The sequence below is a fragment of the Sorex araneus genome, chromosome 6 (assembly GCF_027595985.1).
Source record: "Sorex araneus isolate mSorAra2 chromosome 6, mSorAra2.pri, whole genome shotgun sequence".
Taxonomy (NCBI): Eukaryota; Metazoa; Chordata; class Mammalia; order Eulipotyphla; family Soricidae; genus Sorex; species Sorex araneus.
The window spans coordinates 166,713,610-166,741,150 of record NC_073307.1 but is presented as its reverse complement, the minus strand read 5'-3'; the positions used below and the strand labels follow the sequence as shown (position 1 = coordinate 166,741,150).

Genomic DNA, 27,541 nt, shown 5'->3' with positions numbered 1-27,541 from the left:
GTGGTGCCGGCCCTGCTTCCCATGTCCACTCAGAAGCTCCAGCTTCGGCCACAACCCGCCCACCCCCCACTGTGGCTGAGCGGTCAGGAGCAAGCCCTGAGGAGGCCCGCGCAGGGCTCAGTGGCAGTTGTGCAAATGGCTCTTTCCTCGTGGTCACGGGTGGCTGCCATTGCTCCAAGCATCACCTCCTCTTTTTTTTTTTTTTTTCTTTTTGGGTCACACCTGGCGATGCATAGGGGTTACTCCTGGCTCTGCACTCAGGAATTACCCCTGGCCGTGCTCAGGGGACCATATGGGATGCTGGGATTTGAACCTGGGTCGGCCGCGTGCAAGGCAAATGCCCTACCTGCTGTGCTATCTGGGCTTCCTTTTTTTTTTTTTTTTTTTTGCTTTTTGGGACATCACCTCCTCCTAACAGATCCTCTATAGGAATATCAGGGAACAGAGAGCCGGGAAGTGCTCCCTCCCCGGGTACCAGTGAGGTTTCCCCCGAGGGCCCAGGAGCGTGGCCCGAGGGTCTGCTGGGACCAGGCCAGATGGAGGGCGGGCCCCAATGCGGAGGAGGCTGGGAGGTCAGAGCTGGGCACACCAGCCCCTACAGTGGGAAGCGGGGGAGGGGGAACTGGGAGCTGGACGTGCAGGAGACCAGGCTCAGCTTGCCTGGTCGCTTAGGGGTGGACACTGGGCCTCCCCAGAGTGAGGCTTAAGGGGGCTTTGGAGGATGAATAGGAGTTTGGTGGCCAGAGTGCAGGCGTGGAGAACCCGGCAGAGGACAGAGACGAGTAGGGTTGGAGGCAGCTGGGGGACGGGTGTCAGCCCGCACAGCACCCTGGGACCAGCACCGGGCCCCCTCCAGGTGGGGTCTCCCCGAGGGTCTTCTGCAGCTTGCTGGAGCCCGGCAGGCACGCCTGAGGGTTTGGACAGGGACACGCATGCGGATTCCCTCGGGGTTTTTCACGGGGGTGTGGCTTGTCTGGGACACTGCGTGTGGGCACCCGTGGACTCAGTCCGAGTGTCCCTGACACCTTGTAGATGAAGGGCCTGAGGCCTGCGGGTAAACCCGCCTCCTCCTGTTTTTTATGGTTGGTTCTCTGGTTTTGGGGCTGGGGGGCGCCATGCCTGGCAGTGCTCAGCAATTACTCCTGGCTCTGTGCTCAGGGATCACCTTTAGCGGGGCTGGAGGGACCATACTTGGTGCCAGGGATTGAACCCGGGTCTCCCTGGGCAAGGCCAGTGCCTTTCCTGCCATGCTAGCGCTCTGGCCCCCCACTTGCTTTTGTAAATAAAGTTTTATTGGAACACAGGAGGCAGAGGGAGGGGCCGCTCGGCTGCAGGGACAGAGGAGCCCTTTCTCCTGGGGCTGGCCTGGCCATGCCCGACTGGCAGAGCTTCCTGGGGCGGGCATGGCACTTCTGTCCTCTGAGTCTCAGCACTGTCCCGGTCCCCGTCACCCGCAGGGATGCTGCTCAGGTGAGACCTCCCGTGTGGAGGAGCCCGCCGTGCCCGGTGGTTCTGAGGCTAGTGGGCGTCACGGTTTCAGGTGGATGTGGACGCCGGGGTCTCCAGGGACCCTGGGTGCCCGTTAGACTGTTTCTCTGTGTCCCCGCGAGGACCACGACCTCAGCCCCCTGCTGGGTCACGTCCTGCTCACAAGCAGCGGGCGGTGCTGGGGGGTGTGTCCGTGGCACGTGGCCGCTTCCCTCGGGAGCCACGTGAGGCCCTGAGCCTGTAAGTGCCCGTGGCAGGAGCCCCTTAACTGCCCGCCCCGGGGGTCCACAGGGACAGATCCACTGGCCTCTCGGATGGGGGCAGGGGCGAGGCTGCCCGCGGACCCCCCAGCCCCGGAGGCCGCCAGGCAGGGGACGGTCCCGTGGGCATGCCGGGTGGCAGGGACCCACTGTTCGTGCGGGGGCACCTACGGCGGCCCCCAGACCCCAGGCTGGGCCGGGCTGGCAGAGCCTCGGAGTTCGGGGGCAGATGTGGCGCTTCTGTTCCCCGAGTCCCTCTGTCCGGCACCGTCCGGTCCCGGGGAGCCGGCCTCTGGGGCACCCACCGCCTGCCCTGGGCCGTGGGGACCCCCAGCCCCACAGCCCCAGAGCCAGCCCGCACCTTCCATGGCCTAACGCGCAGCGGGGAGGGAGAATCCTGCCGGCAGCTTCCCGGGCTCGTCACCCCGCACGCCCGTCCGAGAGTTCGGTTTGTTACGGGGTCACAGGGTGCTCAGGGCTCACTCCTGCCCGCAGGCCTCCTGGCTCTGCAGCTCCCAGCCCCCCTCCCCAGCCCTCTGAGTGTCCGCCGCCTCCTACAGGAAGTCCTCCCGGCCCCTCCCAAGACCAGACTGTGGTAGAGGTGTGTGGTGGAATGGGGTCCACTTCCTAACCGCTCCATCGGGCCCAAGGGTGTCTGTCTTTGATCTGGGCCCGGCCAGCACCATGGACAGGGCAGGGCTGCCCACCCTTTGCCTTCACTGCCCAGCTGCAGGCAGGAGTTGGGGGACCCTGGCGGGGGCTGGGCACGGGGCAGGGCCGGCCTCTGTGGTTCTGGCAACAGCCCTTCCGGGACAGGCGTCACGCCCCACCTCGGGTGTCTCCTGTCTGGGAGGCGTGGTGGGCAGGGAGGTGGGCGGGGTCCTGGACAGGCCTGGGTGGGTTTCCCGGGGCAGGAGGGTCTCGGCAGGAAGGCCAGAGCGGCCCGGGCAGAACGGGGGTGCAGGGCCCGTCTGGGGGTGGACCCCTGCTTCCCCTGGGGTCAGGCGCCGTGACCTCTGAGCATGAGGACCCCCGTGGGGCTGGTGCTGCGGAGAGACGGGTTTGGCCGGCTCCTGGCTCTGGGGCTTCTGGGGACCCTCAGCGGTGCTGGGCTGACCCTAAACTCTGCTCCCCGGGCCCCGCCTGTGGGGTCTCTGGGCTGGGGAGGGCTGGGGGTGTGTCTCCCCCAGGCGGGGCTGGTCTCCGCTGCTTTTCTCAGAAGCCCAGATCCCTGCTGGCCCGGGCGCTGAGCACCCTGGGGACTCTTGCTGGGCCCCGCCTTCATCTGGAGTCCGGCCCCTCCTTCCTCGGCTTCCCCGGCCCCAGGCCCCCCGTGGGCGCCGTGGCCCTCTGGGAGACGGGGCAGAGAACCCAGACCCCGAGTCCTGGATCCTGGGGGCTGCCAGCTTGCCTGTGGGGTCTCACTGCAAGTGCTCCTCAGGGGCGGGGCCTGGAGGCAGGGTCCCCGAAGGGGGGAGACTGGGTTTTGCAGATGCCCGGGTGGGATGCAAACCCAGCTGAGTGCGGGTCTCCCGGGGTCTTCCTTGGTGAGGGGGAGAGGTGCTCGGCTCCGGGTGGGGGGTGCTCTGTTACGGCCGCCACAGCCGGGGTGCGGTGGGATCTGGGGTGCAGGCAGAGTTTGGGATGCCGACAGCCCCCGGACGGTAGAGACTGCAGGGGAGGGGGGGTCGATGGAGCCCCTCGGGGCAGGCAGGGGCTCTGGGGGGCGCTCCACCCACATACCCCTCTCCGGGCGCTTGGTGTGTAGACGTGCCACGTGGACCCACACTCGGCCACATGACCTGAGCCCCCCAGGCCCGCGGCCGGCAGCTTCCCCTCCCACTGACGGCTCGGGCCCCCCTGGTCCCAGAAGGTCAGCGTGACCTTGGGGTCAGCGAAGCTGGGGTGTGAGGGAACCTCCGCCCCCCCATGGCAGGTCCCCTGGGAGCCCGGCAGCCGCGGTGGGGACCTCGTGTCAGAGGCTCAGGGTCTGCTCAGGATTCTGGGAGCAGCAGCTGGGGGTTGGGGTGGGCACCCCTGGCTGGAGCAGTTCGTGGGGAGGTGGGGGCGGCCTGGGAGACCCCTGCCCCTGACTCCTCTGCCACACGGGCAGCTCCGGGGGTGGCCCCTCCTCAAGGACCTCGCTGATCCGGGAAGGGTACTGTGAGGGGAAACTGAGGCTCAGAGGGCCCCTCCCCTCCCGCAGGCCCCCCAGCACGCCGCAGGCTTGGGGGTCTCGCGGTGGGAAGGTGACTGGCTGGGGGGCTGGGGAGAGCCCGGACTCCGCAGTCCCTGCCCAGGCTCAGCCCGCCCCCCGCCCCCTCTCTGCCCGCGCGCTGCCCGCGCCCCCCGCGCCCGGCGGCCCCGCGCGGGCCGGCCCACGTGGGCCTCTTAGGACCCCGGAGAAGCCCGGCGGCCGCCCCTCCTCCCGGCGCCGGCGCCCCAATCCCGGCCGACTTCCGGGGCAGGCGCCTCCGCCCGCACCCCTGCGCCCCCGGACGCGGGCCCGGCGGGGCGGCGCGGAGGGCGGCGGCCGCGGTGCAGCGGGGAGCGCCGCGCGCCCGGACCCCGCACCATGGGCCGCGGCGCCCCCCGCCCAGGCGCCTCCCGCGGCGGGCGCGCGGGCTAGCGGGAGGGACGCGCCCGCCGGGCTGGCCGCCGCGATGCTCACGGCCGGCGACGGCCGCTGCCCGCGGGACTCTCCCCACAGCGACTGCAGCGTCCAGGACAAGACGGTGGTCCTGCAGAAGAGGGACAATGAGGGCTTCGGCTTCGTGCTCCGCGGGGCCAAAGGTAAGCGGGCCGGGCCCGGCGCGCGCGCGGGGCGCGGGGGCGCGTGTGTGCGCGTGTGTGCGCGTGTGTGCGCGCGCGTGTGCGCGTGTGTGTGTGTGCGCGAGTGTGTGCGCGCGTGTGCCCGTGTGTGCCCGTGCGTGCGAGTGTGCCGGTGTGCCCGTGTGTGTGCCCATGTGTGTGCGTGCGTGTGCCCATGCCCGTGTGCGCGCCTGCAGGGAGAATGTCCCCAGCCCGGGAGCGGCTCCCGGGACCCCGCGGGCAGCAGCGCCCTGCCCGGCCCCCCGCGCTCCGGGGCCGCCGGCGGGCGCCCGTGTCTGTGTTTCTCTGAACGCGAGCCTGCTCGCCGCCGGCGCCCCCCACCCCTCGCCTCCCTCCCCCACCCTCTCCCTCCCTCTCTCCCCGCTTCTTTCCTCCCAAATCATGGATGGAGTCTGCTCGGTGGCTTTGCCCAGCCAGATGGTGGCTGGGCGCCGCGGCTGGGCTGGGCTCCCGGAGCTGCGGGCTGGCCTCTGAGTTCCGGAGCCGGGAGTGGGCTGGGGCTGGCGCGCGCCAGGCGCCCATGTGCCCGCTCCTAAGGTGACTTTGCAGAGGCAAGGTGGCAAGATGGGCTCCGGGCCGTGGACCCAGCTGGCAGCAGCCACGTCATGGGGTGGGGGGTGGGGGGCTCCAGGGATGCACCCGAGGCAGTGCCCCTCCCCCCTCCCTCGGCCAGCCCGCCACCGGGGTGGGGGCGGGGGTGGGGGGGTTTTCCCCTCGTAAAGGAAACAAAATGGCATCGGCCCCAGGCGGGCCGGCAGTTGTCCACAGCGTGTGTGGGTCAGCTTTTGAAGTTCTACCTGGGGGGCCTCTGAGAGGGGCGTGCGCCCCACACTCCCGCTGGGAGAGCTTCTGCCGGTGGCCCCTGGCCAGAGCCAGGAACCGGCTGCCCTGCTAAAGGGTCTGTCCGGAGAGCACAGAGCGTCCACCAGGGCCCGTCCCCTTCCCCGGCCAAGGCCGTGTCCATCCTCCCGCCCACCCATCCCGGGCCGCTCAGCTCCCGATGGCCAGGATCGTCCCCCTGTGGCCCTTGAGCTGGGCGCCCGGCCCCGCCGAGCCTGGCCGTGCCAGGGCGCAGGGTCCGGGCTGCTGAGCCCCGAGAGGTCGCCGTCAGCGTGCCCTGGGCCTGCAGGCGCCCGGAGCAGCACGGGCTATTCGGACCCCACGCCTGGGGGCGAGCCTGCATCCATGGGGATTTGGGGCAGGGGCAGATCTTTGCCATGGGGGGGGCGGGGGGCGAGATGGGCATCCTGGTCTTAGCCCTGAAAATGTTTAGTCACTGATGCTTTAAAGAAAATGGCAGCGTGGAGACACCGGCCGAGGGGCCTCGTGCTGGCCCAGGCCCAGGGCCGCGCCGGCCTCGCCATCCAGCGGCTGCTGCCCCCCGGCCGAGGAGCCGCGTGTCCAGGCGCCGACCCGTGCCCTGTCCTTGCAGCGGATACGCCCATCGAGGAGTTCACGCCCACGCCGGCCTTCCCGGCCCTGCAGTACCTGGAGTCGGTGGACGAGGGCGGCGTGGCCTGGCAGGCCGGGCTGCGGACCGGAGACTTCCTCATCGAGGTAGGCCGAGGGCCGGGTGCCGGCCCCCGCGTTGGCCGCGGGCAGATGGGGCGTCTGCTGTCGCGGGGCCTTGGCGAGCACTCTCGGAGGGGGGACGCCGTGTCCATGGCGCTCGGCCCCGGGGCCTTGGAGCGCGCGGCCGTGCGGGTGTGAACGGGCGGCTCCAGGCTTCATTCTCAGCCGCGGTGGCCTCCCCAGCTGACCGGGGCTGCCCAGGGACGCCTCTGGGGCCCGAGACGCCCGGGCGACGGGATGGCCGGAGTTGACGGCACCCAACAAACTTTCTCACTCAGTTGCTGCGAAGACCGTTGTTGGCCTGTAGGTGCGGGGTGCGAGCGTCTCCCCGTGGAGAGAGAAGCGTCCGTGCCAGGGCGGGCGCCCTCAGCGCCCCCGGGTCTGTGGGTTCGTGGTGTCTGGGCCCCCCCGGTGGAGCCCTGTTGGTGGCGGCCCGCGGTGGCCACGCTAGCCCCCGAAGGCCCCCGTGTGTCTTCTCACTGTCGAGGCGTGTGTGATGCTCGAAGGGCTGAGGCTGGCCGAGCCTGTCGCACGCAGGTCACCGGCCGGGCCAGGACAGCGTCCAGGGTGGGCCTGCCCGGGGCGCACGTGAGGGTGGGGGGGTGCGGGGTGGGGGCTTCAGGTCGTTGGCTGTGAGCGGGAGGAGCCGGGGCCACCGGGAACCAGCTTCAGGGCCGGCCCCGGGCACCTCCGTGCTGCAGGGGAGAGGCGGGAGAGGGCCGGGCGGGCACAAAACGGGGAGAGAAGGAGCCCGGAGGCCTGGCCAGTGGCACCCCGGCTCGGAGGACACGCGAGGATCTGTCCCCGGCGCCCCCCCCCCGGCGGCGGGGGGTGCAGAGACGGAGCCCGATGCGACTCTCACGGGCTAACTCGATTTGTAACCTCATGAAAATGCAGTCTGGGTTGAATCATCCTCCGTAGGCTGGAGTTGTGATGTAAGTGCCCTTCCTGTGTGCCTGTGTGTGTGTGCGCGCGCGCCCGTGCGTGCGTGTGTGTGTGTGTGTGTGTGTGTGTGTGTGTGTGTGTGGAGCGCCAGGGAGCGCGCAGGGCTCCGGCCGGCCGGCAGAGCGGCTGCTGTTTCCTGCTGGTAAATAATAGATGGAGCTTTGCGGGCCGGGAGCAGCCCCGTGTGGAGGCCCCCGGGCTCCCCTCAGCGGGCCGGCCCTCGGAAGCTGGCGTGGTGGCTGCGGGGTGTCTGGTCTTTCCCCAGGAAGCGGAGCCTGGCCGGGCCCGGGGCCGGCCGGGGCAGAGGCGCCCGGGCGCTCGCCCTGGCCAAGGTGCCTCCGTCGCCCGCACACACTCCGGAGGCGGCCGCGGATGAGCCACCTTGGCAGAGTTCCGTGCTCTGGGCTGCTGCCAAGGCCAGGGCTCTGGTGTGACTGTGTTAGGTCTCGGCATCGCGGCCTGGAGGGGGACGCCCGGGGAGGGTCCACTGCCCCCCTCTCCCTCCCAAGGCTGCGGGAAGGGGCGGGGGGGGGCGGGGGTTCTCCCTGACCTGGATCTGAATGACCCGGAGTTCCCGAGTCACTTCCTGGCACCCGAGGCCACAGCGGGGGTGGGGGGATCACGTGTCTCTCCAGGGGCCAAGGGGACAGGACTCCAGCTGTGCAGGGCCGCTGTGACGACAGGGGACGCTGGTGGGTGTCCCCAGCCCCTGAGACCCCGCCCCGCCTGGCCAAGCCCTCTTTCTCTCTGTGGCTTGGAAAATAACCCCAGGCTGGCGTTGCCTTTGTGCAGACCACAGCAGGGCTCCCCTTTGTGGGTTTGTGCCCCGCCCCCACCTCCTGCCGGCTCACAGACGCCCAGCCTGTCCCCCCCTCCGCCTCCTGCCTCAGTTTCTCCCTCTCACCTGTTTGACCACGATGGTTGGGAGGGGCCGCGGGGTCCTTGAGCCCTGCAGAGTAGCCCCCGCTGGCTGGCCCCGGCCCAGCCCCTGAGCATGTTGCCCCCCCCGCCCTCCCCCATTCCTGCCGCCACCTAGTCTGGCCGGTTCTTGCCGCTCCAGGTGTTTTTGCTGAGGCCAGAAGCAGAGCTGGACATCCAAGAGGGGTGGGGGGGAGGGGAGGCTCGGGGCTGAGCACCAAGGCCGGGGGGCCCTGTCCCCGCTCCTGCCTGTCTCTCTCCGAGCCCTGCCGAGGGTCCCCTAACTCGCAGGCCCTTTGTGGTCTCTTCCGCCGGACCCACTGGACACAGCCGGAAGGAGACCGGGCCCAGGCGGCAGTGTGGGGCAAGAGCCGGGACCCCAGACAGGACGTCCTGTCCAGGACCCGGCTGGTCCCCATGCTCAGCCAGTGGCCGCGTGGCAGAGGGGAGTGAGCTTGCCCGCGGGGGCGCCGAGGGGCCGCCCTCCCCACTGTCCACCTGGGAACGCGTTGGAAGTCATAGAGTGCTGCTGCGGCCAGAGAGACGGCAGGAGGGTCCGGTGTGCCCTGCCCACAGCAACCCCGGGCCCAGGCCCCCACACACACGCCATCAGCCCGGCACCACCCGGAGTGCTCCCTGAGCACGGCTCGGTGAGACCCAGCCACACACGCACACGCGTGCACACAATCACACATACCACACACATACACACACACACACACACACACACACACACACACATACACACACCCCATCTTCCTGCGCCTCGGTGAGACCCAGCCACACATGCACACACGCGCGTGCGCATGCACGTACACACACACACACACACACACACACACACACACACACACACACACACACACACACACACACACACACACACACACACACCGTCTTCCTGCACCTTCTCGGTCCTGGTGGAAAGTGTTGCCGGGAAGGGCAGGTGTGTCAGGTGCTGTGGCGTCCAGGGGACGGGTGGGCGCGCGTGTCTGAGGGCGGGGCCGTGTTGGTCTCGGCACGTGTCCTCCCCTGTGCGGAGTGTGGCCGGGAGGCGGGGCGTGGTGTCCGCCTGGTGCCCGCGTGGCCCCGTGACCTCTGCGTTCATCGTGACGTTGTTCGGGTCTGTGGCTCGGCACCTGCGGGCCCCGGTGCCCTGAAGTGGCCGATCTCGTTCCGGGCCAGTTTCCCCGAGCAGGTTCCCCCCCGCCCCGGCCCCACCGTTAGAGCACCAGCCCGTGTCCTCCGTCCTCCTCGCCCTCGCCGAGTGGTGCTCCAGCTGCACGTGGCCCCGCCGGCCCCGGGTCTCACGGCACCTCCGCGTCTCCCCGCCTGGTGGGACCCCCAGCCGGGTCCTGCCCACGCGCCCGCCCCTGCCTGCCCAGACCCCACCCCAGGCCCCCGGGCTCGCCCAGCAGCGGCAGGCCCAGCCCTTCCGGAACAGCCCTCGCACACCCGCTGACCGTTCTCCCGCCCCGGCACCTTTGCGGGCGCGTGCGGGACCCCGAGCGCCCTGTGCACCCCCCCAGGAGGACTCGGGGTCGCCGGACCCGGGGAGCACGGGCCAGGGAGGGGAGGGCACAGGGACGTGCTGGGTGCAGAGTAACATTCCGGCAGCCACACCGCCACCGGGACGGCCTCCTGGCCGGGCACGGCACCGCCAGCGCGGGCTCCTGCGGCCCTGCCGCCCGGCCCGTGCCAGCACTCCTGGCAGACGCGCCTGCCGACTTGGCCGGGGCCCGGGCTCCAGGGGCGCGCGCGGCCTCGCTCAATTGTGCCTTGGCACAGGCCCGGCCGCCACGCTCCCAGGCAGTCTGGGAGTTTCTACACTCGTGCCCGCCAGGCCGGCCAGCGCCCCGCCAAGGCACAGGGCCAGCCTCCTCGGACAGGGCGTGCCACGCTGCGCCCCTTCCTTTCTCGGGCTCTCTGGGACAGGCCGGATGCCGTCTCTGGGCGCCCTTCCCCTGCCCACCTCACGTCTGCTCACGTGGCTCCCAGCGGGGGTGCCTAATTCGGCCACACAGGAGGCCAAGGGTGGGCCGAGCTCATCAGAAAGTCGGGGCGCCAGGAGGGGGCGGGCGGTGGGCTCCAGGGCTAGCTGGGGTGGGGGGTCGCGTCCTGGACTCGGTGGTTTCTCAGGTCCCGGCAAGTGGGGTCCGGTGACGGCCCGGGGCTCTCGTGCTGCTGGTATGGGACACGGCCCGGTGCCACGCCTGTGTCCGTGCGGAAGGGGTGTTGGTGCTGTCTGGACGTGCCCTCACCCCCCGTTTTCTGCAAGCTCGGCCTCGACTTCCCCGTGACGGCTGAGAGCAGACGGGGGTGACGGGGGGACTTCGAGGGGCCCTTCACCGTCAGCAGCCACAGCGCCCTGGGCCACGTGCTGGCTCCATCCCCGGGAGTCAGGGCTTGGGGGCTCCACTTCCTGGGGCCCCTGGCCTGAGGGTCTCTGCTCTCTGCGTCTCTGGGAGGCTGAGCGCTGCCTTGCTGTGGCCGCTGTCCCCCGTGTCCCCCGTGTCCCCCGTGTCCCCCGGCTCAGGGCTCGGCGTGTTCACTTTTGGGCCCTAATTTGAAGCATCACTGGTTCCAATTTCAGGCTAAAAAAAGACTCCGAGTCACTTCAGGGGACCACGGCTGCCCTGCTCCAGGCTCAGTGGGGCCGCAGATGGCAGCACTCGGGGCTCGGTGGGGGCAGGAAGGAGCCGCGGTCAAGGGCACGGCTGGCGCAGGCGCGGCCAGAGCCTCGGTTCCCGGCCTCGGCCCCATGGAAATGAAAACTTGTGGCGCGTCACAGCCCCCGGCGGTGTGAGCTCCCGGCAGCCCGCGGGGCGCCCGGTGCCTTTGCACCATCTACACGGGGGGCCCTTCCTGAGCCTGGAAGCAGGGGTTAGGCAGGCGGACAGACGGATCTCCTGGGGGGGGGGGACACCTGGGTCAGGGCCAGGGCACATGCAGCCGAGCACGGAAGGCCCGTGGTGTCGGGGGCGTGTTGCGGGGACAGTGACAGTTGGCGAGTTTCTCCACGCAGCACAGCCGGTGAGGGGCTCCGGAGAGACGGTCCGGGCCAGAGAGGTCGTGGCAGCGCAGTGGGGGTGGGGGCCGGGGGCGCCTGCCCTGTCCTGAGAGCGGGCCTGACTCGGGCGCTCTCCAGGGTCCTGAATCGCGCCTTGCTGGCCTTCTCCAGGGTGCTGAAACCTGGGGCGCGTGAACCCAGAGCAGCGGGGGTGGAGCCTCGGTTTCCTGGGCTCCATCCCTGACACCAATGCTCGCGTGGGGTGGGCCTTCGAGGCTGCCACTGACCACGCTGCAGCCCCCTCCCTGACCGCAGCTGTCTCCCATCGCAGGGGTCTTGTCCGGTGGCGTCCGGCTGTCGTGCTGCCCGTCCCGTGCCTGCGGACCAGTGCCAGCGCGTTTCCTTGCTGTCCCTTTGTGGTTTGTTTCAGGGCCAGCGGCAGGCCTTGGCTCGGGCTTACTCCGGGTGGGCGCGGGGACCTTATGTCTGTTTCCGGTTCCCAGTGTCGTACCGAGTTCTCAGGAGGGGCCCCGATCTCACACTCCGTGGTGGGCGCTCCTGTGTGGAAGGTGTTCCGTGCCCGCGTTCCCGGGGGTGAGAGGTCAGCTCACCCGCCCGGCCCCCAGGGGTGGCCTACGCCCAGGCTGACTGCCTGCTGTGCGTGTGGCGTGTGCCGGGGACTCGGGTTTGCTGAGATGTGACCCTGCAGTCTTGCTCAGCTACGGAGGGTGCTGGAGACCCCCGTCCCCGGCTCCACGGGGTGAGTCCTGCAGACGCCTGGTTGCGAGACCCCCCCTACTCGTGCACCCGCACCTCCGGCTGCGGTGTCTGGCGCGTCTGTTCTCCTGGAAGGGGCCCCGGGGCCTCAGCACCGACCCTTCCCCATCTCCCTCCCACCCCCCCCCCCCCCCCGCCCCGGTGCTGCCGCAGGGTCTCATTAGCGTTGACTTGTCTGCTGCGGCCCTGAGTGAGCTTCACGCCACGCGCGGTTGGGCTGGCAGAGGAGCTGCAGGCGAGTCTGTCTGTGCGCTGGAGTCTCGCAGCTGATGGAGCCGGTAGGGCCCGGCCTCAGGCCCGGGGCCGTGACTCCAGCCCTGGCGGGACCCTTCCCGCGGGCTGGCCGGGAGCCCTGGGCTGAGAGCTGACCGTTCCCGCACCGTCTCTGCTGTCCTCTGCGGGGGCCTCGGAGTCTGCAGATGACCACAGGCAGGGTTGGGGCATCCCCATGTCGGGTCCCACTCAGGTCGGGGCCCAGAGGAAGGGGCGGGTCCTGTGGCAGGTGGGAGGGTTCGTGCCTCCAGCCTGGGTCCCCTCCTGGTCTCCCCGCGCTGGTCCTTGCCTGCTCTGCTCACGGCTCTCTGGCCCTCTGACCAGCCCCTCTCGGCTTCGAGGAGCCTGTGTGATGGGCCCTGTGATACCCGCTCACGCTGCCTGGCAGTCCTGTGGGCTCTGCGAGACGGGGGCCTGTCCACCGAGCGAAGGGCCGACGGGGGCACGTGCGGGGGCGGGGGGAGGTGAGGAGGCCCAGGTCAGGGCCTGCAGTGTCCAGCTGGTTCTGGGGTGCCAGCAGAGTAGGGGCCCCGGGAGTCCTTCCAGGGGGCACGCACCTGAGGGTCGAGAGCAGTGTTTGGGGTCACACTGGGGTTCATGTGCCCTCTTTGGGGTCCCATGTGCTCATTTGGGGGTTCGCTGCACGGGCTCACTGATGTTGCTCCTTTGGAGTCGCTGTCAGCACCTTTTAGTGCAGGAGGAGGCAGAGAGGCAGCGGGGCAGGGCGGGGCGCTGTCTCAGACACGCTGAGTGTGAGTAAGTGGGTGGGTGTGCGTGTGGGGAGTGTGAGTAAGCGTGAGTGAGAGTAAGGGAGGGAGTGAGTGGGCGGGTGAGTGTTCGTGAGTGGGTCTGTGTGACAGCGCGTGAGTGTGTGAATAGTGAATCTGTCAGTGAATGAATGAGTGTGAGTTAGGGAGCGTGTGTGAGTGAATATGAGCGTGAGTGGATGAATGAGTGCTAGTGAATAAGTGAGTCTGTGTGCGTGAATGAGTGAGTGGATGAGTGAGTGAGTGAATGAGTGAGTCGCAGAGTGAGTCGCAGAGTGAGTGAGTGAGTGAGTGAGTGGAGGAGTGGATGAGTGAGTCGCAGAGTGAGTGAGTGAGTGAGTGGAGGAGTGAATGAGTGAGTGAGTGAGTGAGTGGATGAGTGAATGAGTGAGTCGCAGAGTGAGTGAGTGAGTGAGTGAGCGAGTGGAGGAGTGGATGAGTGAGTCGCAGAGCCATGCCGTGGCGTGGGGCAGAGCATCGGGCTGGAGGGACGGGCATTTGCCGTGGGCCCAGCCCCCCGACACTGTTGCGAGCGTGGCCTGAGCATGCGGCTTCCCTGGGAGCCGGGACGGGGCCTGCGAGGTCTCTGCGTCCTGCGGGGGTTCGGGGGGCAGGTGCCCACCCTCAGGCCTGTCTGCGGGGAAGATGCGTCCTGGAAGCCGGGGCCCAGGCTGGTGGAGGCCTCGGTGCAGAAACACGTTCCTGGGCTCGGCCCCGGCTGCAGCGGGAGAGACCGAGAGAGGCGTCACCAGCGGGGCCCCCGGCCCTGCTGCACGGGGGGCTTTGGTGGAGGCTGGGGCTGACGGTGGTGCCCAGGAGGCCCTGCGTGACCGCACTGGCAGATGGCAGGGGGACGAGACGAGGGCAGTGAGGACGTGGGCTCCTCAGTGGGTGAGCGCCAGGGGCGGGGGAGCTAGAGGGAGATGCCTCAGGTGGGCGCCCCAGAGAGGGCGGGGAGGTGAGCGGTGGAGAGAGCAGGGACAGTCCCCAGGTCCTGGGGTTCAGAGGTGACTGACAGGCCGGCCGGGCCCCACAGAGACCCACGGGGGGTCAGCCCGGCTTGAGTGGAAATGCTGAACAAATGGGTTGCAAGAGCACTACGGCTGAGGCCTGAACACTGAAGCCCGAGCCCAGCCGGCCGACTGTGGCTGGGAGCGGCCCCCAGGCTCCCTGAGCACTGTTTGGAGCCTTGGTTCAGGACGGACTCAAAGCAAGGTGCTTCTCTGCTCAGTGCCCCACATCTGTGTTATTCCAGAACTTCCTGTGCACAAAGTTGTTTCGTTTGTGTATGTTTGTTCTTGTGTTTGGGCCGCACCCTGCAATGCTCAGCGGTCACTCCTGGCTCTTCACCCAGGAATTACTCCTCGTGGTGCTCAGGGCACCATATGGGGTGCGGGGAATCAAACCCAGGTCGATGCATGCGAGGCACGTGCCCTCCTTGCTGTGCGGTTGCTCCGGCCCCTCTAAGTTGAACTTGATTCAACTGAGACGTCCTGTGAAGGGAGTGTGTTGGTGCAAGAAGCTGAAAACCCCAGACAGGCCTGGCTTCAGGCTTGGCTGGATCCAGGTGCCCAATTGTGCCGCCACGCTCCTGCCCCCTCGCTCGGCTCTGGTTCCCTCCGTGTCAGCTTCGTTCTCGCTCATTCTCCCCAGAAGGGAGCAGACAAGGTTCCACCATGCAGGTTCTGGTCCTGGGCCCGAAGCTGCAAACGCTGAGACTCTGAAAGCATCTCATTGGCCCGCTGTGGGTCACATGCCCATCCCGGAGCCAATGAGCAACTACTCCACTGGCAGATGTTGATTGGCCAGGCTGGATCACATGCGCCCTTCCCAAGGAAGGGATTGGCTCCGCTTGGCCAGGGGGCGGAGCATGGGGGCCTTCCCTGTTACTGGAGGCGGTTCCCGTTCTGCATGTGTCCCTGCAGCGCGGGACTCGCCGTGGCGCCCCCCTGGGCCTCAGAGGCGAGCCGCCAAGGGTCTCGGAACTCAGGTGGTGCCTCTGGCCACGTGGGCACCGGCCACGTGGCGCAGGTGACGCTGAGTGCAGAGGAGGGGAGCAGACGCGGACCCGGAAATGGACAGAAGGGGGCAGCCAGGCCGGGGCGTAGCTGAGGGGTAAACTGAGGCACCTTCACACCCAGGTCCAGGTGCTTCGGCCGGAGCCTTTGGCGGCGGGAGGAGCCGCCGCCAGACTGCGGACTCTGCTCTTTGCTGTCTGGACGTTTATCCCTGCACGTCTGGGTGCCCTCCGAGCTCCTGCTTGCAAACGCATGCGGGGTGGGGGTGGGGTGGGGGAGCCGGGAGAGCCCCCTGGCCCACGGACAGCTTCCCGACCATCACAGGCGCCCCAGGTGCAGATGGCAGACAGCAGGCACCGGTGCCCCCACAGGCCCCAGGCCCCGCGGTGGGGTCCCCCTCCCGGCCTGGGTCACACCTGGGTGTATTGGGTGGGGGCCGTCAGAACTCCAGTGTGAGAGTTTAATCTGTAACCATGTGGGGACTCTGGCTGGCACAGCGACATCCCCACACAGGTGGCTGGGGTCCGCACAGTGTGGGGTCAGGAGCAGCGCTGGTCAGCATCGGCGGGGGCTCCCCCCGGCCCCCTTCTAGCGGGACATTTGGCCCATGCCTGTCAGGGGCGCAGGCCTGGTGGCCAGCAGTGGACCGGCACCTTGTCCTTAGGGCAGTGTCCTGCCCCCGTCACTCGGTGGGGGTCAGCGGGTCTGGTCTGCCCGCATCTGTGCCAGGAGGGAATGTTCCTTTTCGGCTTGTGCAGCCGGGCTGGGTGCCATGCTGACTCCACAGCCCCCTGCCTGCTGTTTGTTAACCCAGCCCTGCTGGGGTGGGCTTGCCTTACCGGGCTCCCTCCCCCCTCCTCTCCCTCCTCCCTCCTCTTAGGTCTGTTGGTGCAAAGACCAGCCCTGCCCCAGCGTGGCCACTGCGCGGTGCGGCTGGGCGGGAAAGCCGACCAGCGCTCTGGCCCTTGCTGCAGGCGGGCCGGGTCGGCACTGGGCACGGTCAGGAGCTGCCTGTCCTGCAGAGTGTTGGGAGAGGGGCAGCCTGTCGGGCTCCCTGTGGCCTGACGCAGGGGCGCTGGCCTGGAGGGGGTGGGGGGGCCCTGCTGGGCTGAGGGCCCAGGTCTCACCCGAGAGGATGTGACCCGGTGTGGAGACTGAGGAGCAGTGGGGGGTGCAGAGTCGGATGATGGGAGGGGAGCGTTGCTGGGAAGGGGGGGGTGGGGGGGCGAGCAGCAGGTCAGCTCAGGGAGGGAGCTGGGGGGCAGGGGGTTCAGATGGGCATGTTTGGGGGCAGGGTTGTGACCAAGAGACCCTGTACATGTACACACGCACACATGCACACACCCAGCCTGTGTAGACCTCTGTCGGGCCAGTGCCCCCGTGGGGACACGGCAGAGCCTCCAGTAGCAGGGGGGAGGCCCCCACGCTCCACCCCCTGGCCGGCGGAGCCAATCGCTTGCCGAGGAAGGGCGCATGTGACCCAGCCTGACCAATCAGCGATCTTCCTTTCTTCTGAGCCGGAAGCAGTGATTTTGCCTTTTTAAAACACTGAGCAATAGCATAACGGGGAGGGCGTTTGCCTTGCATGCGGCCGGCCCGGGTTCGATTCCCAGCATCCCGTAGGGTTCCAAGCACCGCCAGGAGTGATTCCTGAGTGCAGAGCCAGGAGTCACCCCTGAGCATCGCCGGGTGTTACCCAAAAAGCAAAAAAAAAAAAAACCACCGGGGCAGAGAGCACAGTGTGGCGGGCACTTGCCTTGCGTGCAGATGGTCTGGCTCAGTCCCTGACACCCGCGTGGCTCCCTGAGCCCGCCTGGAGTGATCCCGAGCACAGAGTCAGGGTCAGCCCTGAGCACCGCGCCCTGGAGCAGGCGCCAGCGTAACCGTAACCGGCAGCGTCTGTCTCTGGCTCCGCCCCCTGCCTGGCTGGTGGGGGGGGGCCTGAGACCCGGTGCCGAGTGTGTCCTGGGCGCAAGCATGAGCCCATCAGCGATGCCCAAAGGAGTCTCAGTGGGAGAGACCCAAAGACTGGGCGAACAGCCTGTGCCCGGCCCCCTCCGGCCCCAGCCAGCCCCGCTCCAGCGTGGGGCTGTCCCCGCTGGCCTGAGCCGGACATTCCTGGCTCTGAGGGGACGGGGTCTGAGCAGGAGTCCACAGATGCTGGGGGTGTCCCGGACATGCCACGAGGGTCGCCCCACCACCCACTGCCCTCAGCCATCGGGGCTGCTCCCCAGCAATGGGCAGGATGTGGGCTAGCTGTGTGCAAGTTCTGGAAGGTTCCGCACTGGTTTGGGGGAGTGGTGGTCCTTTTGGAATGTTTTTCTTTTTTCCAAAACCTGTCACCTGACAAAGCCGGGGCCGGGCCTGCGCCTGAGGAACAGGCCCCGTGCGCTGGCCTCGGGGGCCCAGGCCTCAGAGGCGAGACCCCCGAGCTCTGCACCAGTCTGCAGAAATGCGGGGTCACACGACCCTCGGGTGGGCCCTGAGCTGCTGCCCCGGAGATGCAGACGGTGGTCCTCCCCGGCGTGTCCAGGGACCCAAGGTCACCTTCCCAGCCTGTGCCCGGCCGTAACCCCCACAGAGATTGTGACTTTAACCCTGAGCCCCACGAGAAAGGAAATCAGAACCAGAAGGCTTGCGGCATTGATCAGACAAGAGCACCTCACCTGGAGTCAGCCTGCCAGCCCCCGTCCGGCCACTGTGCCCCGGGAGGATTGTGGGGGCTGGGGAGAGACCCCCACGGCACTGGGAGTAGCTCAGCAGGCTGAGGCCCAGCCCCTCCCGCCCCCCCACACTGCAGACCCCCCAGTCCCTCCCCTCCCCCCGCACTGCAGACCCCCCAGTCCCTCCCCTCCCCCCGCACTGCAGACCCCCCAGTCCCTCCCGCCCCCTTCACTGCAGACCCCCCAATCCCTCCCCCCTGCACTGCAGACCCCCCAGTCCCTCCCCTCCCCCCACACTGCAGACCCCCCAGTCCCTCCCCCCACACTGCAGACCCCCCAATCCCTCCCCCCTGCACTACAGACCCCCCAGCCCCTCCCCCCTGCACTGCAGATCCCCCAGCCCCTCCCACCCCCTGCACTACAAACCCCTAGTCCCTCCCGACCCCCACACTGCAGACCCCCTCAGCCCCCCCCCGACCCCTGTACTACAGACCCCCAGTCCCTCCGGACCCCCAGTCCCTCCAGACCCCCACGCACACCCAGCGCCCATACAATGAACAAAATCAGCCCCACAGCTGGACGCCAGCCCAGGCCTTGGCCCCTGACCCTCAGCACACGGACAGCCAGACACGCAGCACTGCTCAAGGGCCTCCACCCCTGGCCCGATCTTGGGCAGGGCATGGGACCCCAAGGCCTGTCCAGGTGAGGACACGCAGTGACCAGCAGCCCAGGACTGGACGGAACATGCCGTGTGACCACCAGCAGCCAGCCCTGCCCCAGCTGCCACGGGGACCCCAGGCTGTCCCCTCGTCCCCTGCCCCCCATCCCCAGGACGTGGGGGCCGGTGGCCACAGTCCAGGCGTCCACTGGTGGGCAGGAAGTCCCAGGAGGGGACGCGTCACTTCCACCCCCGTACCGTTGGCCACCGCTAACTGCCAGGGAGGCCGGCGCCCACGGCTCGCCGGAAAGAGCGAGGTGAGTCCCCGACACCCCCGTGGGGAACACCTGGAGCAGGCGCTGCTGTTCCCAGGCCCCCTGGCCCCCAGCACCTCCGCGTCACTGGGCCCTGGGTAGCCTCTGGCCCCCGACGTGAGGCCTGTGAGAGGAGACGGTGTTGCCCGGGACACTGTCCAGCCAACCTGCCCCGACAGTGCTGGCCGTTGACGGCTGGAGACAGGGCCACAGTTGGCACCGGGGTCCCCGAGTCGGAGAGAGATGCCGAGGGCTTGAGTGCTGAGCAACCACAGGGGTCCCGCAGCCCGAGCACCCGTGGGAGGGAGGACGGCCCCTCCCGGGACCATCGCCCGCCCCCACTGCTGGCCCTGGGGCCGCTCTGGGCGCAGGGAGGGGGCGCTGGTCACAGGAGGGTCTGTTCCGCTTCCACCAGCAGAGCCGAGACCCCCTCCCAACCCCCCACCCACTACACTGGCTGTTGGCTTGTTTGAGGGAGGCCATCAGACTGGGTCGGGGGCTGCCATCAGACTGGGGCGGGGACCGCCATCACACCGGCCGAGTGGCGTCTCGCTGCAGTGCTGCTTTGCTGAGTGATCCCTGTGTCCATTGCGCCGGGCGTTTCTTCCCCGTCCCTGGGAAAGGGCTACTCGGGGCCGTGCTGGACTTGTGCGCAGGCTCAGACTCAGTCCGTGGCTTGTCACTAGAAGTGTGGGCTCTCAGGGGCTGGCGGGTGGGGGCCGCCCAGGGTCTCCCCGGGCCCCGCTCCCCAGCCTGCGGGCCGAGCCAGGTGCCTGCTGCTCCGCCCGGTTCTGAATCGAGGCGTCCGTTGCCGGAAGCTGGGCGGCCCAACACGCGGGAGCTTGGCGGTGGCAGTGGCCAGCAGGATTGGCCGGCAGGCGGGGCACCCTGGGAGGGGCTTGTGGGGCGGTGGGGGGTGTCTTTGTTGTCCAAGGAGGTTCCAGAAAAGCGAACGCTGGTGTCAATAGACTCCTCCTGTGGGTGCAGGTGCTGGGAGGGCAACTGAGTCACCGCCTGCTCTCCTGAGGACAGAGCAGCGTCCGCGGCCCTTAGGAGTCTGTTCCCTGCCAGCTTGTGGGGGTCTAACCAGTGAGTGTCCCGCATGATTTTTTTTTCTTTTTGGGTCACACCCGGCGATGCTCAGGGGTTACTCCTGGCTCTGCACTCAGGAATTACTCCTGGCGGTACTCGGGGGACCATATGGGATGCTGGGAATCGAACCCGGGTCGGCCGTGTGCAAGGCAAACGCCCTCCCCGCTGTGCTGTCACTCCAGCCACCGCGTGATTTGGAGAGCCACCTCCACCCCCCCACCCCACCCTGCTCTAGAGGAGCCCGTCGGAGCCGGGCTGGGGGTCCTGGCCTGGACTGGCCATCCCACCGTCCCTCCGAGAGGGCCCCACCAGGGGAGGTACTGGGGCTGCACCCTGCCCCTGTGCCCATCACCCGGCCCTGCCACACGGTGCTTGGAGACCAGGCAGGGGCTGCGTGTGCCCAGGACTGGCCCCCGCTGCCCCCGGCCGGCACCCCTCACCCCCCGGGTTGGCACTCGCTCCTCATGGCTCTCCCGCCGCCTGTCGGCAGCCTGTGCCCAGGCCCCTCTGTCCCGAGCCCCTCGGGGGCCAGCAGTGAGCCCACTCAAGCCGCACCCGAGCGGACAGATGGAGGTGGGTGTGGGCTGGCCCGGGCCGGGGCTACTGGGGTGCAGCTCCACCTCCTGGGGGCCCCAGGGCCCACCATGCAGACAGGGGAAACTGAGGCGCAGGGAGGGAGCCGAGAGCAGGGGAAGGAGAGATGCCCCCGCTTGCACGTGCGCGCCCCCCAGGCCTCCCGCAGGCCCCACCCGGCACCTTCGGTGTCAGACCCCCTTGAGGGGTGCCTCGAGAGTGACCCGCAGGCGTGGTGGGGCCCTGAGCGGCTCTCAAAGCTCAGATGGGGACACGGGTCTTTCGTTCCATCTCGGAGGCCCCTGCGGCCATAGCAGCCCCGGGGGGGGGCCGAGGGATGGGACCCACACCCTGCTGATCCCGGGAGCCCCCGAGCAGGGCCCGGGCCTGCTGGGCTGTGGCCTGGTGGCAGGAGGGGTGCGGGCACAGCACCCCCACCTCTACTCCGGGCAGCCTGGCACTGCCACGGCCAGACAGGGTGCCCAGGGCCCTGCGGGGCCCTTGGATGTGAAGTCAGTGTGGCCTCGGTGTCCAGCAAGGGGAGTCTGGAGCAGCCGTGTTCTTGCCCCCGGGCATCCGTGAAGCTGGGGTCTCCGGCGGGGGCCCCGTGTCCCGCCCCCCACTCCCGGGCTCCCTGTTCCGGGGCCGTACTGGGGCGGCATGTCTGTTTCGTAACCACCCCTAAATATAGAGCGTGCCTGTGGTCTCGGGGCGCCCGGCTGGACGCCCAGCGGGAGGACGGGCCCGTGAGTGGGCCCCACGGTGCTGTTCTCCGTTGCCGGCTGAGTGGAGAGTGCAGCAACCGTTTCCTAGCAACCGTGGGTGCTGGGCCGGGCCGGGCCGGGCCGGGCTGGGCTGGGGGGCGGGGACGGAGGCTGTTGGCAGGGAGGGTGTCGGGCCGCCCCAGCCTGCACCACCCCCACCCGGGGGTCCGGGGGCCGCACCCCTCCTCCCCCGCCTGCTCTGTGTACATTCTAGACTCTACACGGCCCCGCTCCCACCCGCACACGCACGCACACATGCCTGCACGCACCCACACGCCTTCTCCGGTAAGCGGAGTGGGGGGTGGTGGCACCCACGTGGGCACCGCCAGCCTCCGGAAGGCGTGGACAGGGGGTTCTAGGGACAGAACAGAGGTGGGGGGGCAGGGTGTTCCTCGGTTCCCTGGTGTGTAAAATGGGCTTCAGCGAAGCGCCCCCAGGCCAGGGACTGTGATTTGGGCCACGGGGCCCCTGGAGGATACGGCCAGCCCGGTGGCCTGTCTGGCCGAGAGGGCGGGACGAGGGAAGCTGTCCCCTGGGGCTCAGCAGCAGGGGTGGGAGCGCTCAGAGCTCGGAGCCTCCCTGCTGGGGTGTGGGTGACCGCTGAGGCCTGCTGAGGAGGACAGGGAGCCTGGGGCAGGTGGTGGGAGCGGGAGGCCTAATGACCTCCTCCCAGGGGGCCACACACACCCCGAGGCTGGCGGCCACCTGGCCTGGGCTGGGTCTGGAGGGGACGGAGACTGGCTGGTCTGAGTGCCCGGCGCTGGGGTCACGGAGGCCGGTCACGGTGACGCAGTGGCAGGTGGGATTACGGGGACAGGCCTGGCACAGTGGCTCCAACTCGGCGGGCAGCCTGGAGGCGAGAAGCAGAGGGAGGATGGCCCTGGCCGGTGGGGGTCAGGCTCAGCGGGCCCGCGGCGTGGGTCTGCCCTTGTGAGCAGGGGGCCCGTCTCAGCCTGGCTCGCGACAGCACAGTCCTGGACAGCATGGACGCCCCTCAGTGGGAGGCGGGTCCCCTCAGAGCCAGGCTCTCCTCCAGCCTGCCCAGTGCCCCCCGTCCTGCCCGTCGGTGGGTACGGGTCACCACCCTCAGCCCATCCGAGGCGGAGGGCCCCTGGGGCAGGGCCCTGTTTCTGCAGTGAGGGGTGGTCCTCGGAGACCGAGCACGCTGGGGGCCGCCCTCCTGGGGGGCAGTGTCTGCCCTGAGCTGGGAGACAGCTCCGGGCTGCAGTGCGACCCCACGTCTGATGCTGGCACTGCCCGCTGCGGCCCTGGTGGCCCCCAGCACCTGGGCCCAAGAGCAGCCTGACCTTCAGAGGGCTGGACCTTCACCCAGCCAGGCCGTCCCGGAGTAGCCCCCAGGCCCCTCATCACCACGCGGGAGTCCCCTGAAACAACAGAACAGAGCCCAGGCCTGAGCCCCCAGGACACGGCGGGCTCCATCTCCCATCCGGGTCGGGAGCAGCACTTCTCAGAGGGTGTGGGGGGCCCGGATATTCCCCGGACCCGCCGGTGAGCACGGCATCCCTGAGGGCTGTGGCTCGGGGCAGCCGCTCCGCTGGACCGGGGTTCCACGAGAAGGAGCAAGCCGGGAGGGGCCACGTACTGGACAAGGCTGGGAAACGGCTCGAGAGCAGCGCTGTGGGAAGGATTGATTTGGAAAGGACCCGCCTGCCTGGTATACAGCCCCTGGCCACACGGCGCTGCTGGGCGCCCCGGTCCAGCCAGTGTGCTGGCAGGGCACGTCACTGCCAGGGGGCGGGGCTAGCACCGTGGCCGGGGAACCAGACAAGCTTGGGGGCGGGGCTAGTGTGGGGCGGGGCTAGGTGGGCGGGCGGGGCTATAACTCTGGGTGGGGCTACAGTGGTGGGCGTGGTTAGCACTGTGGATGGGGCCACAGTGGTGAGGGTGGTTAGCACAGTGGGTGGGGCTACAGTGGTGGGCGTGGTTAGCTCAGTGGGTGGGGCTATCGCGGTAGGGCGGGGCCGCACACCGCACGGCCAGAGCAGAGGCCTCTGGCCGGCCTTTCCTTCCTCCTTACCTTAGCCTGACCCCCTGCCCAGTGGACAGGCGGACACAGTGACTAGGTATCTCTACAACAGCTGCTGCTTGAGGTCAGCAGGGGCCGGAGCGCCCCTTCGGAGAGGTTGGGGGCTACTCCGTGGGTCAGGTTGGGGGGGTTCTGGGGAGCAGAAGGTACAAGGGCGGGAGTGAGGTGCACCTGGAGGTCCCCAGAGGCCACAGGCAGCACGGTTTGCTGCCGGCTGTGACCCATGCGGTAGTGCAAGGGGCCTAGAGGGCCGCTCCCCGCCCCAGCTTATACACACACACACACACACACACACACACACACACACACACAACCGCATTTGGTTTGAGGTTTGGGGTTTTTGAGTTGGGTTTTTATTTATTGTTATTTTTTGGTCGTCGGGGAGGGAGTGGCAGACTCCGCAGTGCCCAGGGCTTATTCCTGACTACACTCAGGAATCACTCCTGGTGGGCTCCAGAGACCAGTGGGGATAGAACCCGCCAGGTTGGCTGCGTGCAAGGCCAGCGCCCTCCCCCCGTGCTGTGTCTCCAGCCCCAGGGACCCTCGTTTGGCATTGCGGTGCCTTCTCCTGGACTAAGGCACCTGCAGTAGGGTACCCCCGGGTAGAGACTCGGGGTATGTGTGCACGCGTCAAAGGTCGCTGTCGTCCGGAAGCTGAGAGCGCTGTGGCTGAGAGGCGAGTGGACAGGGGGTGAAGGACACAGTTCACAAATGGGTCATGGGGCCCTTTGACGCCTTCCGGGGTTCCAGTGGATGTGGACAGTGCCCTGCTGCTGCCCCGTAACTGTCCCGAGGGGTCTGGGCAGTGGCAGGAGGGCAGCGCTGACCAGCTGTGCTTTGCTTGGTTTGGGGGCGGTACTGCTTTTGGCCGGTGCTCAGGGGTCATTCCTGGCGGGCCTCACGGGACTCTCTGGGGTGCCAGGAATCAAACCAGGGTCAGCCGCATGCGAGGTAAATGCCTTCCCTGCTGTCCCTCTCCAGCCCTGGACAGGGGTTCTTGTCAGGCTCACCCTCCCCACCCCATGGCTGCCAGCGACCCCTATGTGTTTCAGTCCGGTCCCAGAGGTCGGGGATAAGGGAAGGGGCGGTGATAGCGCCCCTTGCTGTCCATGAGGGCCTGCATCTGGTGCCCTGGCCCCCCAAAGGTGCCGGGACACGGGCAGCCCAGAATACACGTGCCCACGATACAGGCATCTGCGTGGGCAGCCCTGGGTGCCCGGCATACACATATCCATGATACAGGCATCTGCGTGGACAGCCCTGAGTGCCGGAATAAACATGCCGGCGATACAGGCATCTGTATGGACAGTCCTGGGTGCCCACAATACAGGCATCTACGTGGACAGCCCTGGGTGCCCGGAATACACGTGCCCATGATACAGGCATTGCATGGACAGTCCTGGGTGCACGTGGTACAGGCGTCTGCATGGACAGCCCTGGGTGCCCGGAATGCATATGTCCATGATACAGGCATCTGCGTGGATAGTCCTGGGTGCCCGTGGTACAGGCGTCTGCATGGACAGTCCTGGGTGCCCGCAATACACATGTCCCCTATTACAGGCGTCAGGTGGACAGCCCAGGACTATGGTTTGTCACTCCTCCCCGATGTTGCCGGGACCCCTCAGGGCACCCCCACTGGATGTTTTTGGGGGACAGTGGACCCCACGCTGGCTCCAGGCCGCCAGGGTCTCCCCACGGAAATTCCGCTGGACACTGTGTCCTCAGAAGCAGATCTGGGGCCCAGGGAGATGCCTCCGAGGGTGGAGCACCTGGTTCCATGTGTGAGTTTGACCCCCAAATCTGCCTGGCCCCCGACACTGCCGTGTGTGGCTCTGGTTACCCTCCCCCCAGCACCTCTGTGATCTCTGAGCACTGTTTGGTACCTCCTCCACATCCCCGACTGAAGGAATGGGCCCGGGGGTCTCAGCTGACCGAGTAGGAAGCTTGTGGTCACCGTCATGCACGGTGATAGCTGAAATCCTGGGGACCTCAACCCCAGGGCCTTGGGGTGCCCTTTCACCTCCCCCCACAGGTGGGGAAACGGAGGTTTGTGAGGTCACTTATTGTGGGACGTGGGCCCGTTCCCATCAGGACCCCCTCATCACCATTAGCGTCAGCCTGGGGGCTGAGGCCTTGGCATGATTGGGGTCAGAGTTGTGGGGGAGGGGACACGTGTCCATCTCTGGTGGTGGGTCTGTGCCTGGCCCGGACCCTGCACGCATGAAAGAGGGCCCAGAGCTCCGGGCAGCAGGCGGGGGTCACCGCAGTGCACCCAGGGTGGCGGCTGGTAGAGAAGCGAGCCCTCCACATGGTGGGGTACACTGGGGGTTCACCTGTCGCACCTGACCAGGCTTCCAAGCTCTGTCCAGCTCCAACTTCCTGCCCCAGGGCCTTGGCTGCAGGGGGTGGGGGGGCCTCCCGAGTGGGGAGGGTGTGTGGAGGGAACCAGGTGGGCTCGGCCTGTTTGCACGGCCACCCCGTCTCCCTGGGCTCTGCCTCCAACACTAGGGCTTCTGCAGGGCGCCCCTGAGGCCCACCCGCCCCCGCACCCGGGGCCCAGAGCCTGCCCCCAGGCCAGAGGGCACCTCTGCACCCCATTCAGCCCCTCACGGGGGCTCCCTGGACCTTAGGGACAGCTGAGGCCACGCCGCGTGCTGACTGCCCTGTCTCCCGCACTTGCTGCCCACCCCGGGGACGGCCGCCGTGGGGCTGTGTGGGCCACTGCCCGGAGGCTTTGAAGATCCCGGAGTGCTGACGAGAGGTGGGCAGGGAAGTGGGCACGGAGGGCGGTCTCGGGGCCCCGGGCTACGCTGCTCCCCCGCCCGTGAAGGCGCTGCTGCGTTCTGTGGCAGATGCCACGGAGTCGTAACCTAGGCTTACCCACGCGGGCCCCTGACAGGGGACAGACGGACAGATGGAGGGGGTGCGGCCAGGAATGCTGGTGGCCGGGGGCGCCGGGAGCAGCGCGCGGGCGCCTCCTGGGCCTGGAGAGAGGCGGCCCCCGGTACCCCGACTGTGACTGTGGCACCACTGAGACTGACAGCCCCGGGGTGGGGGAGGGGGTGGGTACACCTGTTCTGCTGGACCCCAAAAGGGCTTGTCCGGGTCCTGGCCCTGTGGTCCAGGAGGCATCTGTGCGCCCTTCCCAGCCAGGTCCCGGCCCTTCTCTGGCCAGGCCAGCATCAGCAGGATGTGGCCTCTCACGTGCCGTGCTGGGGTGGCTGATGCTTCCACGCAGGCCACGTGGCTGCTTCCTGCTGCTGAGCTTGGGGGGGGGCATCTGTGTCCTGGGACTGACTTCAGTGCTCCGGGTGAGCCTGGGGCTGGCACACCCCTCCTAGGACTGGGAGGGCTTCCTCTTGGGGTACCCCTGCCCGTCTCCAGTGTCTGACGGTGCTTGGAGACTTGGTGGAGCAGGATCAGCGAGCAGTTTTGAGAGGGCGAACCTGAGCCACCAGCACAGCACCTGGGAAGGGGGCGGGGGATAGGGCGGGGCTGAGCCCTGAGGGGCGGGGCACAGGCCCTGGGGGCAGGGATAAGGCGTGGCAGGGCTGTGGGGGGGGCAGGGATAGGGCTGGTAGGGCCAGGGCTGATAGGGCCATGGGGGCGGGGATAGGGCTGAAAGGGCCGTGGAGGCGGGGATAGGGGCGGGGCAGAGCTGTGGGGCGGGGATAGGGCTGGTAGGGCCGTGGGGGCGGGGATAGGGGCGGGGCTAAGCCTCGAGGGGCGGGGCACAGGGCAGGACGGGATAGGATGGGGCAAGCCGTGGGGGCGGGATAGGCTGGTAGGGCCATGGGGGTAGGGGCGGGGCTGAGCCTTGAGGGGCGGGGTGAGGGCGGGGTGCAGATCCTGGGGGCGGGATAGATGGGGCAGAGCCGTGGGGGTGGGGGATAGGGGCTGGGACCATGGATTTGGGTTGGGGTCGCAACAGCGTTGGGCACTCTGGATTCAGAGTGGGCACCGTGATCTGGGGTGCGGAGCAGGTATCCCAAATGGGGACTGTCGCAGGAAGGGGGCGGGATGTTGGCCCCTCTTTGGGCAGTGCGTCCCCACCCCCACCCCACCTTTCACTCTCCAGCACCCAGCAGCGTGCAGGACCTTGGGCTTCCTCAGGACAGGCAGGAGGCAGGTGCCCACTCCCCAGGACAGCCCCGAGCTCCGGAATTGGAGACTTGCCCAGAGTAAGCACTGGGTGCCCACTCCCATGGGCACATAGAGGCGCAGTGACAGGGAATTAGAAAAGAGGTGGGTCCTGAGGCGGCGGTGGGCCCCGGGGAGGAGCCTCCAGCCACTGTGGAGGAACCTCGGGCGGTGCTTGCGCGTGTCTGAGGCTGAGCAGAGCCGCCCCCGGCCGTGCAGAGGAAAGGGAGCCCGCAGACGGGATCTAGGACCCGCCGTGCGGGGTGCTCAGTGAGCCCACAAAAGAGGAGGCTGGGGGGCTACCTGCGGGGGAGAGGTGCAGGCGCAGGTGCTTGCACGGGCCGCCCTGAAAATGACTGGGTGGGGGGTCCTGTTCCCCGGGGGCAGGGACGGAAGGCGTGGCTTTTCTGGGTCTGTGTTTCGTCTCGTT

General features: G+C 68.3%; 1 protein-coding gene across 8 annotated transcripts in view; it reads left to right on the top strand.

The window, feature by feature from the left end:
• Positions 1–27,541, top strand: part of SHANK2 (SH3 and multiple ankyrin repeat domains 2) — a 164,605-nt gene that overhangs the window by 93,605 nt on the left and 43,459 nt on the right. For all 8 annotated transcript variants that reach the window (XM_055143023.1, XM_055143022.1, XM_055143017.1 and 5 more), the window contains 2 exons: positions 4,459–4,541; positions 6,013–6,137. In XM_055143023.1, coding sequence (XP_054998998.1) covers positions 4,459–4,541; positions 6,013–6,137 — 208 coding nt within the window. The remainder of the gene's footprint in view (positions 1–4,458; positions 4,542–6,012; positions 6,138–27,541) is intronic.